The sequence below is a fragment of the Mustela putorius genome, unplaced genomic scaffold, assembly GCF_011764305.1.
Source record: "Mustela putorius furo isolate JIRA1106 unplaced genomic scaffold, ASM1176430v1.1 tig00000592_pilon_pilon_pilon, whole genome shotgun sequence".
NCBI lineage: Eukaryota > Metazoa > Chordata > Mammalia > Carnivora > Mustelidae > Mustela > Mustela putorius.
Window position 1 is genome coordinate 4,361,985 of NW_025421426.1, and position 14,512 is coordinate 4,376,496.

Sequence of the window (14,512 nt, forward strand, 5' to 3'; positions counted from 1 at the left end):
CCTTCATCTTAAGTCTTACAGGATGGAAAAGAGCAGGATGGGTTGCATATTTGTGGTGCATGGTGCAAAATGAACATGGGGGGCCCTTGTTCAAAAATTAAGAATTTCAAGATGGCAGCAGGCACGCATGGAGCCCAATCTAGGACCCTTCTGAGCTTGGCACCCCGTGCTAGGACCCAGAGCACACAGGCACGAAGTGGCCCTGGGGAGGAGTCTCCCAAAGGCCCCGGGTGTGATGGCTGGGAGTGTGGGGTATGTGCCCCAGGTTCGGGCTCCGTCTTGTTCTTCCCACTCAGGCCGCGTTTCCTGAGTCTCCCTCCTGGGAGGACAGAGGAGAAGACCGTGCAGGCCAACGAGGGCTGACACTGTGGCAAAGTCCATTCTGTGCTCTGGGAATCTGTGTACAAGGTGTGCTAGGGCGGAGATGGCATTGGACGTGTTTGAGAAATTCTGCCGAAATTGGAAAACCCTAGAAAAAGATGAGCGATTACCCACCGTAAGCCAGCAGGTACTGGGCAAGGTCTGGCGTGTAATTTCTTAAACAGCCGTGTGGAGATGCCTTTTACAGATTGAACGGAGAGGCTCAGGGAAGGGGCTGTGTTTCAGACGGTATCGCTAGGTGGGGGACAGGGGTGTGACTCGAACCTCGGCCTGTCTGAATGCACATCTTTAGCTTGTAGGTCTGGACACCTACCATGTGCCGGGAGCTGGGCTCAGCACTTTCACACAGAATATCTTACCTATAGTGCTGATATTCAGCCTTAAGATGTGTGCTACAGGAGGGCTGGTAGGTTTAGATCATTTTAAAGCATGTTTCTGAGTCCAAAGGAATTTATTAATCCGGCATCTTCATTCTGTTTTTCTTTTTAAAATTTTTAATTAATTTATTTGACAGAGAGGGAGAGAGAGCACAAACAGGCAGAGTAGCAGGCAGAGGGAGAGGCAGAAGCAGGCTCCCCGCTGAGCAAGGAGCCCAATGTGGGGATCGATCCTAGGACCCTGGGATCATGACCTGAGCTGGAGGCAGTCGGTTGACAACTGAGCCAGCCAGGCGCCCCATAAAAATAATTTACTCAGCGATTTTAGAGAGAGACAGAGGGAAAGAGTGAGTGGGGAGAAGGGGAGAAAATCTCCAAGCCAACTCTTCGCTGAGCCTGGGGCCCAACCGGGGGTTGGTTTCAGGACCCATGAGATCATGACTGGGGCTCCATCACGAGCTGGGGGCTTAACCGACTGAGCCAGTCGGGTGCCCCAAGCATCCTTATTCTGAGGTGGACAAGCTGCCCGTTCGACAAAGTTGTCGACAACCCTATGGGGATCATGCTTTCAGACAAAGAAGGCTCCCCTCTCCTCCTTGAAATCCTCAGTTGTAATGATTGGCTTGGAGGGAGGCTCCTAGGTCCTTAGGAGTTTTCTAGACCTGACTGCTCCAATGGTGTTCAGAGGCCCTGGAGATACCAAAGCCAAAGAAGAGAGTGTCTTGAAGGGTCAGCAGACCCCGTGAGACGTCATTTTGTTGCTGCAGAGACTGGGGTTGGGTAGGGAAAGAGTAATCAGTAAATGGATTGTTTCTCGTTCTGTATGTCTGGCCCAAACCAAAAGTTTCATTCCGGGGGTAGAGGGATGTGCCTTGATTGTCACAGGTGATGAGGGCAGCTGGATTTGCATGTTCCCAGGAGGAATTACGTGGGTCTTCCTTCCTACCAGGAATGTTTTCAGACTAACCTCTGATCAAGGGCTAAGTGAAGCACGCGGGTAATCAGCTTTGAAAGAAAGTGCGAACAGAGGTACCATGAACACAATTGCTGATACTTCTTCCCTGCTGTGGACATCTGGGCACCCCTGGGAGCCATAAGTCATAGGCCCAAGGTCTGTGTGAGATGGAGAGAATCCTCCTGTCTTCAGTTTTTGAGTACTGCGTGGTGGTAAAAACCAGCTGATATGTTTAATCTTCCCCAGTTCTTTCCAGATAGTTCTACATCCTTCTAGGTCCTCTGTTCACTCTTTCCGAGGTACAGAATCATCTCAGGATCTCACCTCCACTTAAGATATATATATATATATATACATATATGTATATATATATATATATATATATATATATACATATATATATATAATTTTTTTTTCCCAAAAAAAACCCCTGAAAACAATATCACATGCACATTGCACTGTTATCTCTCAGTTCAATCTGTAAAAGATTTTTTTTTTCCCAATTCAGTTCAAAATCCATTTTGGACCATGATTTAGGATTGAGGTTTCCTACTGAATGTTGAGGGCAAAGGATATTGACAGTTTTATTCCATTGGAGTTTATCAGGAGAAGAGAAGATAACATAAAAGATGCGTTCACTAATGGGGCATTGTTTAGCTCATGGGTAATTAATTGAAATTCTGTATTCTTTTTTTTTTCTTTTACTTGAGAGAGAGAGTGAGACAGAGAGCATGAGAGGGGAGAGGGGCAGAGGGAGGAGCAGACTCCCCACTAAGCAGGGAGCCCCATGCGGGACTTGATCCCAGGACTCCAGGATCATGACCTGAGCCAAAGGCAGTCGCTTAACCAGCTGAGCCACCCAGGTGCCTGAAATTCTGTATTCTTAAACACAAGTACCATTTGTGTTTTCAAAGTATAAACTCTGTAGAGACATGATACGTTTTATACTTTAAATTTTTTTCATTTCATTTTTAAAGTTTCAGATATTTATTAATCCGTGCAACCCCCAACACAATTCACTGTGATTTTGGCCTTTAGAGGGGAACTATTTCCTGGATAAGTGGAAAACTGTGCAGATGCTTTCTGGAAGACTTTCACCTTTCTAGTGAAACATTTCATTTAGAAGTGTAGGCCATTGGGGGCACCTGGGTGGCTCAGTTGGTTAAGCAACTGCTTTTGGCTCAGGTCTTGATCCCAGAGTCCTGAGATCGAGCCCCACATCGGGCTCCTTGATCAGCGCGGAGCTTGTTTCTCCCTCTCCCTGCTACTCTGCCTGCTTGTGCTCTCTCTCTGTCAAATAAATACAATTTATTGGGAAAAAAAAAAGACATCTAGACTGTCTTCAGTTTTGTTATCAGAATGTCGAATGTGTGACGTTCATGGAGTAGAACTTGTATTGATCACTGGGACCCGTTTTGTTCTGGGCTTCCGGGTTATTCTTCTCATCCCAGCTGACATCCTGATTGAACAGTGCCAGGTGCAGGGCATACAGCATTGCTCCAAAACCTCCCGCTCCAGTAAATGGGAAGAGGGGGAGAGGATTGAGCTCTTAGGCTTCTCGGCCTGATCCAGGAGCTGGCGTGACATGGTTGTGGCCAAGACCTCTGGTCCAGAAGAAGAAAAGATCAAATCTGCAAGGCACCCAGCACTAAGATGTCCCTAAACTGGCGGGACATCTCTGTTTTATACTTCCTAGAGAATAGAATTACAGTGATGGTCTTTTTAATATTAACGACAGCAAACATACTGCCAAAGTCCTTTACGGAGGAGTTCAAAGGCAGTTGAGGAAGCAGAGTCTTCCCCTGCCGAGCGTCCCTCGTTACGATTCAGCGCATTAGTTTTACAAGTCTTGTTTAAAACAGATCTTGCCAGACAGACACTTTCCCATACATTCTCCGACAGATGCCAGGTTATTTCAGACTCATTCATTTCCTTGTTTTTTCAAAGTACTCCGTTTTACTTTATTACACATCATTGGTGAACTGATCTATTGTTTAATTAAAAAAGACCTCCCCTCCCTCCCCCCCAATAAAAACCCCTGAAAACAATCTCACATGCACATTGCACTGTTATCTCTCCCAAATTGTATCTGTCTCCACCCCTGCCCCCTCCCACCACTGGGGTGTGGGTCTGTTTCTTCACTGGGCACCCGAAGGAGGGAGAACCGTTTATATATTTATTTTAAAAGCCTCTGTTGGGTATAAACTTGCTATCCTTAAACCTCAGCTTTCTTTTTTAAGTTCCCACTATTTTAAACAAAAGCCCCAGGATGCGGCCATGGAATTTACAATACTACTTCTCAGTCCTTCGCCTGTTTTTAAGTAAGTCTTTTCTTAGGCTCTGGGGAGTGTAAGACAGCTCTCCTGGAATATGAAAATTTCAACGCGAAACCTCTGAACTCTGCCAGGTCTGCAGAGGCGTTTTAACGTCCACCCCAGGAAATGTACACACGCTGTAGAATTTACAACTCATCACTGTCACAGACTGTGAGCTCAAGAGTAATACATTAACCAGCCTTGGTGCGTAGAGTTTGCTGCCCAGGATCTAGAAAAGTAATCAGTGTCCTGCATGCACAATGGAAAAGAGAAGTAGGGCTGGAGGTGTTTGGGGTCAAAACAGAGGCCCACACATAGGGGTGCCCCGGAATTAAAAAAAAAAAAAAATTTCTTTCTTGCAGGCTGTTCCGTAGTTTGACTGAATTGTCATTTGCTTGTTTCGACTCCGGGGAAACATCTGGTTTCTCCCTGCAATGGAGACAAACTGCTCTTATTCTGAGGCTGTCATCCATGAAAAGCATGGTTTGTGCTCAATAGCTTTGCTTATGAAAGGCTTGGGGTCCCTCTCTGCAGAAATAAACAGCTCTTGTAATTGGAATTTTGTTCCCTGTTATAAACTCTGGCTCAGGGGTGACTCCGGGAGAGTGTCGAAAGCTGAAAGGGATAAATTTGTTTTATAGAAGGCATTTGATGATTGAGGATGTGGCCAGCAGACAGTTTCCCACTTAACCTTTGTAAAAATGTCTTAGCCAAACTTCTGTAAAGTTCCTGCAACTTGATCTAGAAATCCCAGAGGCTGGAGGTTGGAGGCTGGGTGTTAGAGGAACCCGGAGAGCAGGGCGGGCTGGGGAGGGGGAAGGGCTGTGGCCTTCTGTTCTCAGAAGGTGGCCAAGTTATCCTGTGCTCTGTGTACTGAAGATCTTACTGGGTGCTTTTGCCTCTGTTCAGGGGCAGCTACGTAATTTGGGGGGACCCCGTGCAAAATGACCTTGTTGAAAAGTTACTAAGAATTTTAAGATGATGACAGGTCATTCACCCTGGGGGGGGCGCTTGTGTGGACACACGGGTTGCACCCCTGGGGGTCCGGCTCTCCTTCCGCTGTAGGAACCTCAAGGAAAGTGAGAGGGAAAAGGGAAGAAGCCGTGGTCGGGTGTGTGCTGGCTTCTCTCAGTGGGACGCCTGGAGAGTATTTTGTCGGAGCCCTGGCAGTAGGGAGCCGTCCTCCTGTCTCTGAATACTATTACTTTGTTAGGGGGATGGGAGGTCTGCCAGAGTGCGTCTGCACCTTGCTCTAGCTTTTGTTTTGTTTTGTTTTGTTTTGGCAAGAACATTTGTAGAAAACTTAGAATAGCTGTTGATGTAAGGTTAGAAAGCATGTACTCAGAGCCCTTCCCACAGTTTGAAGTGCTTTTCATTCTGCGGGTTAATCCCAGCGCTGGGAATGCCTGGCCCGTCAGTCTCATTTTGTCCCCCTTTTCTTCTGCTTCCCGCCGTCACCCTGGCCCATGGCAGCCGTGAGGGCCATGTGAAGGCCTTTGTTCAGTTGTCCACAGCCAGCTGTGGTACCTGGCTGGTGGAAAAGCCCAGTCAACGTTGGAACAGGAACCCTGGTATCTGTTTTCCATTCTCTTTTCTTCCTGCCACGTTTTCATTCTTCTGGTTTTGTGCCTGTCCTCATTCAGAACACACACACACACACCCTGCAGATAGCCCTGCACGGCGTGTTGTTGATTGCCAACAAATGGCAATGTGGAAAGGGAAATCCAAATTAATGGTCAGGACCGTGGGGTCAGCTCGACAGAGCAGAGTCTGAAGATATCCCTTTGTGCAAGCTGCAGAGACACCCCCCGCCCCGCCCCTGCCAATGCACACACACATGCTAGTGAGGAACCATGGCTAAGAAATGCAAGTGGCCTCTTGGTTGTGTGGCTCCTGCTGCCCTCTTCCCGAGAGGGAGCCTGCTGGCCGGCTGACAGATACAGTAGATGACCTTGTCTGGGGGATCGGCCTGCTGGCCTCGGTCAGAATCCGCTCGGCAAGCGCGCGGATTAAAAGGGGTTTTTGTTGAGGTAGAGCAGATGGACAGGGAGAGGCAAGAGTTGACATTAACTGATCGTAAATCAGGGCTCCGTGGTAGAAGGCAGGGATCTGGGTCTGGTCACTTAGAAGTTTGAGCTAATTTAATTTCTTCTTCTTCTTTCTTATTAGAAGAACACCTCATGCTTACTAAAAAAAAAAAAATAAAAAAAAAATCCCTGGGAAGAATTTAGAAAGTATGTGTGCCAGAGAAAGGGATAGACTCCCTTTGTCCCCAGGAAGAATCACCCGTCAAGGCCTCCGGTTGAATCCTCCGGATTTTGTCTGTCCTGCCGACATCCCCACGCATACATATGCAGTTATGATTAAGACTGAAAATACGAATTTGTCTTTGAGTTAAATACCAGAGAAGACTGGGAGCCAGGTCTTGAAGGTTGGAACACAAGCCCCAACGATCGTTTGGGTCAGGCCACCAGCCTCAATGTGAGTAATAAAACCAAAGACTATGTAAATTTATGTCTGGGAAAGCCGAGGCGAGCTCCGGTGAAGGAGAAGTTCGTCGGCACAGAGGGCCATGCTGAATTTACTGTCTTCCTTCCTTCCAGCATCGCCCAGACACACTCCCAGGGAAGACTAGCTCCTCCGTGCTGTGTATGCTTTTCCTGTTGCCCCCTAGTGGCGCTGGGAGAAAGGGTCGGGCAGGGAAACCTTCCATTTTTCTTTAATTTAAAGATTGTATTTATTTATTTGACAGACAGAGATCACAAACAGGCAGAGAAGCAGGCAGAGAGAGAGAGGAGGAAGCAGGCTCCCTGCCGAGCAGAGAGACTGATGCGGGGCTCCATCCCAGGACCCTGAGATCATGACCTGAGCTGAAGGCAGAGGCTTTAACCCACGGAGCCACCCAGGCGCCCCCTCCGCATTTCTCTTCTTTTCTTTCCTTTCTCCCTCCATTCCTCCTCCCCGCCCTTTCTCTCTTCCTTCCTCCCTTTCTTTCTGATTTTATTTTATTTATTTGAGAGGCAGTGATAGATAGAGCCTGAATGGTGGGAAAGGGGTTGGGGCAAACAGAGGGAGAGGGAGAAGCACACTCCCTGTGGAGCAGGGAGCCCAACGCTGGGTCCCAGGACCCCAGGATCACGACCGGAGCTGAAGGCAGATGCTTAACCGGTTGAGCCCCCCAGGCATCTCTCTCTCGTCCCGTATCTAATGCTCTCATTCTGGCTCGGTGGATGTCCCCCATTCTGTCTGCGCATATTTTGACATAAGGAACCCTTGAGGCTCTGGGGCTCTCATCGAATTTAGTCCTGTGTTCAGTGAAAGTGAGGCACACGGAACATTCACAGTGTGAGATGTCGAACTGGGAGAATCCAGAAGGCCTCAGAGCAGCCGAGGGTTGGTTCAGTTCCCAGCTTGCTGGGTAGTCTGTCTAGAAGTCATTCTTCATGTTTGGGAAGAAGTTCCTAGTGGTAGTTCCACGGACTGTTACCAGCACAAAATTTAATTAAGTACAAGAATTAATTAAGATGAAACTCTGTGGAACCTATTGGGAAGAACTGGGTCAGTAGAGATCATTGGAATGCTATGGAAAATCTCAACAGCAGTAAATTATTAAAAAGACATATCGAATTATGTGAAAAGCATAGGATACTGTGAAAAACTGCAAAAGCCTGGAGTTGTACACTCAGATTATTTCATTAGTGTCTTTAAGTTCTTAAGCTCAAGTTAGAAATCCTATGCTTAGTGAATGTTGGGGTTTTGGGGCACGAGTGACCACAGGGAGGGAATAGCAGGTTCGCGATTCTCTCTCCACTTTTGCCCTCGCGGCTGGATGAAAGGGCACTTCATTGAGAAGGATTGAGAGTCATTATTACTTCCTTTCTTTCTCGGCCGAAAGTTTGTAAGTTAAATGGGCTTTTTACGAAAAGCCAGCAATGGAACGATTTCTTGGTGTTGCCCCTTCTGCAAGAATGTGACCATCGCCAGAATCACGGCCCCCTCCCCTCTGGGCTTGTCCACAGGAGCACCAGGCCCCGACCTGCCCTTCCACCTTCCTCTCTTGCTGTTCCCTGCCTTCCATCCAGTGCTTCTGGCCTTGCCGAGGGAGGTGCAACCTGGGGCCACACGCAGGCTTGGACGACTCACATACACCACTTTCTCCCATCTCATGAGTTTTCATGGGTTACTGGTCACCAGTGTTCTTCACCCACCTCGGGTCTCACCTTCCCTGCCAAGCCCACCCCGTTCGCTCCTGTTTACCCGTTGCCTCCTTCCCTCCACTGGAAGGTGAGTTCTGTGTATCCCCACCTCTGGATCAGCGGGCGTACAGCAGGCATTCAGTAGATGGTGCTGGAACGTTGAAAGTATGACCAAGAGCCTTCTGTTTGCTGGGCAGTGTTCGGGTCCTCTTCCAAAGGGGGAGATTTTTCCCCCTTTCTGCTCCCTCGTCCCCCTGACTCCTCTACATCATTTCTCTCATGATTTCGCACTAACCGCATCTGTCTGGCTCTCTTTCTTACTAGCTCATGGGTTTGCAACTACAGCCCTGGAGCCAAATTCAGCCCTGGTGCCCCCCCCCCTTTTTTGGGGGGGGATGGTCTGGTTGCTAAGAATAGTTTTGACCTTTTGGTGGCGGGACCGATTGTTGGCAGAGTTGGGAACCTCACCTCTTGGCCTACAAAACCTAAACTGTTCACTGCCTTGGCCCCCGCCAGCATGTTTGTGGACTCCAGAAGGAACCTGACCCTTTTCTTTCTTGGATAAGGGTACTGCCTTGCATCTTTGAATTCCCACAACATAGCACTCAGTAAATGTTCTTTTTTGGCCTTGAACTGTACTCACTTTTTTTTTTTTTTTTTTAAATATTCTCCCTCTGCAGTCAGATGGGGTTGTGAATCCTGGCTCTGATCCTTTCTAACGGTGAGGCTGGTGGGGTGGGGATGGTGCAGGTCTGAGCCTAATTTCCTTGTCTGAAAACTCCCGAGGTGATAATAGCCATTTCTTTTTTTTTTTTTTTTTAATTTTATTTATTTATTTGACAGAGAGATCACAAGTAGGCAGAGAGGCAGGCAGAGAGAGAGAGAGAGGAGGAAGCAGGCTCCCCGCTGAGCAGAGAGCCCGATGCGGGACTCGATCCCAGGACCCTGAGATCATGACCCGAGCTGAAGGCTTAACCCACTGAGCCACCCAGGTGCCCCGATAATAGCCATTTCTTCAGGCCATTGTGAGGACTAAAGGCAGCCGTCACCATGTCCGTGCCTCTACGGTGCTGAGTTCACGTTTGTGTTTAATGTTAGCTGTTACTGTTTATCCGTGTAAACATCGAGCTCAAGTGGTGTAGTCTGATCAGAGTCCCATAAAATATGTACCAATCGCAAATTTTTTCTAAAGATTGATTTATTTGAGAGAGAGAGAGAGAGCGGAAGTGAGCAGAAGCAGACTCCCCACACTGAGCCAGGAGCCCAGCTAGGGACTCAGTCCTAGCTGGGATCATGACCCAAGCTGAAGGCAGACGCTTAGCCGATGGGGCCACCCACCCACCCAGCAACCACAAATTAAAAAAAAAAATCAGTCATGTTAGGATGACTTCTTTCTTTTCAGGGATGTCGAAAATTAAAAGCTGATTTTCCAGAGGGCATCTGGGTGACTCTGTCTGTTGAGTAATCATGATCTTGTGAGTTCTGCGCAGGTCATGATCTCGGGATTATGAGATCAAGCCCCACGTTGGGCTCTGTGCTCAGCGGGGAGTCTGCTTGAGGTTCTCTCCCTCTACCTCTCCCCCTACTTGTGCCTTTTCTCTCTCTCTCTCAAATAAATAAAATCCTGAAAAAGAAAAAAAAAAGAGTTACCCTGTCCATGGATCTGGTCCTTAATTTTCTTCCTCTTTTCTGTGTTCTTTTTTGTCTTCTTTTGAGGTTGAATGAATCTCATGGTACCAATTTAGAAAAGCAGCTGAAGTGCCGTTAAGACAGAAGGCACCTGCTGTGAGGGGGTGAGTTAGTGCAGGGCTCTGAGAGGTGGCGATTTGTTCCAGAGCAGTTTCTGCAGCAGGTGTCTCTAACTGGAGAGGCAGGTGATGCCCATGAGGTTAGCAGGGCCCAGTAGGGAATTACTTCTGGGTGTACTGTATTGGCTTTGCAGGCTCGTGGGCACTCTACAAAGGCGTGAGGAATTGAAATGCATTCACACATGATGTATCTTGGACCTCTTTCTTCGCAGGGACAGTGAAGGTGAAAAGCTCCAACATCCAGGTTGGAGATCTTATCATCGTGGAAAAGGTGGGTGGCATCCCACGGTTTGTGACCGGTTGCTGTGTGAGTGTGTTAAGGGGGAAGTCATGGCCACCACGTCATAGATCCTGACTCCGGTAGACTGAGTGTAGGCTTTTTGGGATTCTCTCCTAAAGCTTTGCCTGGGGAGGAAAATTTCTTCACCATGAGACACCCACATAGAATAATTTTTCAAGGTTTATGTATGCTGGTTAGCCAAAACTTCTGCTTATACATCCAAGTTTTGATTCCTATTGGTGGTTTTTTTTTTTTAATATTACCATGAAATCTTTCCTCGAAATGCTTTCACATAAAAATATTTGTCATTTACTATTTTGAGTGATTTTAGCTTGCATTTTTTTTTTTTTTACTTAAACATCATGTTCTTCTGTAGTTTTTTGGGGAGCACGGATCACGTGTAATACTAGAATAGTAAAAAGGGCCCAAAATGCCTGTTTAAAAATAGCACCATTCATACATTTTTGACTTCAGCAAACACTCCGGTCTCTTTTTGGAAGGTCGTGGTTTTGGGGGTGGCCCTGGAGAGGCTTGGAATAATATTTGATTAGAAAAGGATTGTATCCTAGCTTGTTTCTGTAGGAAGTGAACTATGCTCCTTTAAAGGGATTAAATCCAAGAACTCAAAGTTGATTTGAGGTGAGGGACGCTCCGCTGTGTAGTAGCTCAGGAGACCCCACGGACCCTCTATGTTATTACCTACTTCTCTGTAATTAAACGAGGGCTGCCGTTGGCTTACGCCCATGTTTTCTTGAGAATGGCTTTTGTCGCTTCTCACTACTCGACCTCCTTATTAAAATTCCACTCAAAGCCAAACATCAAGCCAGAGATTTGGCAGGAGCAGAAAGCGTGAGCGAGTGTGCGTGTGTCTTTGGTTTCGGCAGACCGCCTGCCTGTAAGAGAGCCGGCGAGGGTGGCTGGCTTTCGGCCCGGGCCCTTCTGGCTGGAATTTCGGGAGGTGATGGTTGGATTCTCCAGAAAACTAGAAGCTCTCTTTCTGAGAGAAGACTTCAAAAGGGGATTAGTAAAGTAACAGCAGCGTGCAAGATTTTTCAGATTCAAAACAAAATAAATCCCCAAATCTGTGGGTGACAAAGGCAGAGGCGTAAATGAGGCTGTGGGTTTCGGCTGCTCCCCCCTCCCTGCCGAGGGGGCTGCCGTGGGGGGGCGGGTGGACGGAAACCCCACACATGGCTCTTCACGGTAACAGTCTTTCTTTTCATTACACAGAACCAGCGGGTCCCTGCTGACATGATCTTCCTGAGGACATCAGAAAAAAACGGTAAACATCTGGGATCAATTTTGAAAATAACCATTAACCTTTCAGTGGTAATTTGGCAAAATAATCATTTGAAAATGGAACAGAAGTAGATGATCATTTTGGAGCCATGAAGGCAAATCAGAAACATCTCTTTTAATAGAGCGGTCTTTAAACAAAACAAAACAGAACGTCTTCGGTCCTCGCGGGTCAATAGATTTTGATCGTCACCAAGATGCAGTTAGCTGGACCCAGGCCGAGTGCCAGCTGGTGGGTCTCCACTGACGGCGGCTGTGATTTTCCTTTCTGGGCTGCTGTTGGGCTCAGCTGTAGGACTTGGCGCGATCAGGAAGCATGTTTCACAGATAGAAGCACCCAGAAATCCCCTCTTTTCTGAGAAAATGCCAGGAGATACGTGTGACCCTAGAGAAGCTAGGGAGAGAGGTAGGTGGCCTTTCTGGCCCTTCGCTCAGGAGCCGTGAGGCCACGCCCACCATCACCCCGGAATGTATTTATTACCACAGCCCACCGGGACCTGAGCGAGCTGCTCTAGGCTCCTACCCGACGCTGCTCCCTCCCAGTTTTTCCCGGGGTGGCTGACACCACCGCACCCCAACCCCATCTGTTGATGCTCATCTCCTTCGTTTCTTTTTTTTTCTGTTATTTAAGCTGTTTTGAGGAAACAAAGCTGTTTTTCACCTGAGTACAGGCACAATCAGATCTTTGAGCCTCTGAAAAAAATAACATTTCTATTCCTTCAGGGTTGCTGTAACGTATTTTATTATGAATCAAATGAAAGTGCAGGTGAAATTTTATATGAACAATAATTTATCCAGAGATGGAGTGGAAGGCCCTTGATTAAAAATCTTCTTTCAAAGTCTCCAGCTTTGTCCTCAGTGGGTTCTTATGTCCACTATCTGTGAAGACAGAGTGTCATGGATTAGGGTCCCTGAAATGCTTCCCTCCCTGCCCCTTGCCCGCCCCCGCAAAGATTAGACATGCTTTTCCTCAGTGCTGCCCGGAGGTCTTAGCTGCGGTGTCCAGGAATTCAGTGCATTCTGGGTCTGATGAAACCCACCGCTGACGCATTGCTGGACGGGCTCATCGGACAGAAAGAGGCCTCGTCGTGCTGGTGGGGAACAAGCACAAGCTTTTGTAGCACTTCCCGCATTTGAGCAGCTGCCAGGATCCGTTGTGGCGTCCACGCTGTGGGTGCTGTTCTGTCCACTTTTACACGCAGGGAAACCAAGGCTTGGAGAGGCTAAGTGTCTCCAAGGACGTGTGGCCAGTAAGTCGGGTAGCTGGTCTTGAATCCAGGAGTCTGGTTCCTGATCAGGTATCTCCTGCCCAGAACGGCCTCGAATGCTGTCCGTGCCAGCCCCCTGCTGGGGCTTCTCACACCCAGTCTCCATAGCAGGCTCCTGCGCTGTCTTCCCATTTCACAGACCGGGCCTGCTGGTGTTTAGCAAAGTCAAGCAACTGGCCTAGGTTCCTCTTGTGAGTGGATGATGGACTGAGGACTTTTTTTTTTTTTTTTTTTTGGTAATTACCTTATTTGTCAGGGCGCCTGGGTGGCTCAGTGTAGGTTAAGCCTCTGCCTTTGGCTCAGGTCATGATCCCAGGGTCCTGGGATCGAGCCCCGCATCGGGCTCTCTGCTCAGCGGGGAGCCTGCTTTCCTTCTCTCTCTGCCTGCCTCTCTGCCTGCTTGTGATCTCTCTCTCTGTCAAGTAAATAAATAAAATCTTTTAAAAAATTTACTTATTTGTCAGAGAGAGCAGCAGGCAGAGCAGGCAGAGGGAGAAGCAGGCCCCTTGCTGAGCAGGGAGCCCGATCGATATGGGACTCGATTCCAAGATGCTGGGATCATGGCCTGAGCCGAAGGCAGATGCTTCATCGACTGAGCCACCCAGGTGTCCTTGGAGTGAGGATTTGAACCCAGATCTTCCGACCCCAGAGCTTACAGAGGAAGTGGGAAATGGGGTATTTGTTTTCCCTTTTGGTGGTTGGTCACTGACTGGGTTTTTACAACGGCGAGACCAGGAACTGCTGAGAGCCGCCGGGGGAGGGATCCTGGAATTGAAAGCGGATAGACAGTGCCCACCTTCCTTCCACAGGCTCCTGCTTCCTGCGCACAGACCAGCTGGACGGCGAGACAGACTGGAAGCTGCGGCTCCCCGTGGCCTGCACGCAGAGGCTCCCCACCGCGGCCGTGAGTAGCTTTCCCGCGGAAATGCAGACTGGCACCAGTGTCCTTGTCGGACTCTTGGACTCAGAGGCCCTTCAGGGCCCGATGAGGGTCGTCAGGTGGGAAGGAGGGCGGGCAGGATGGGGTCCTGGGGGGCCTTCCTGAGCACTTATTGTTTCAAGTCACGCAGCCGGGTAAAGTGCAGGGTTGGGGGCTCTGTAGAGGGAGCTCAGAATCTTACAAAGCCTCGACAAGGCGCCTTGCATAAAGCTAGAAGGAAAGGCATATAGGTGTATCATCCTTCTGCTCAGGGCCTCTGGAGGCTTCTCGTTCCTGAGAACCCAGACTACCGTCCTTGCTGTTGTCCTCAAGCCCTATGGGGTCTGTGTCCCTGCCAGGACCCTGACCTCAGCCTGGGTGCTCCGCCTGCCTGTGCCCTCTCCCTCTGGGTCCCCGTGTTTGCGCTTGCTGTTTCCTCCACAGGGGACAGTTGTGCTCCAATGGCTGCCGGGCCGGGCCTCTCCAGCCTACCTCCTGGGTTTTGTGCACAGATCTCCTTGTGTGAGAGGCATTTTCTGACCACCCTCCCTTTGTCTTCCCACCCGACTTACTTCCAGGCAGTATCTCTGAGAGCAGAGTTCTGCCTGGAATGTGCACTGCTGAATACCCTACGCGTGGAACAGTGTGAGGAACAGCACGTAGAGCCATGTGTGGAACAGCCGTGGGCCCTCTCCCAGGGGGTGGCCTAAGGAGTTA

At 48.8% G+C, this 14,512-nt stretch overlaps 1 protein-coding gene across 7 annotated transcripts in view; it reads left to right on the forward strand.

Annotated features, from left to right (window-relative positions):
- ATP9A (ATPase phospholipid transporting 9A (putative)) overlaps nucleotides 1–14,512 on the forward strand; it is a 132,488-nt gene that overhangs the window by 44,730 nt on the left and 73,246 nt on the right. For all 7 annotated transcript variants that reach the window (XM_004746183.3, XM_045082076.1, XM_045082077.1 and 4 more), the window contains 3 exons: nucleotides 10,245–10,303; nucleotides 11,543–11,594; nucleotides 13,686–13,780. In XM_004746183.3, the coding sequence (XP_004746240.1) occupies nucleotides 10,245–10,303; nucleotides 11,543–11,594; nucleotides 13,686–13,780 (206 nt within the window). The remainder of the gene's footprint in view (nucleotides 1–10,244; nucleotides 10,304–11,542; nucleotides 11,595–13,685; nucleotides 13,781–14,512) is intronic.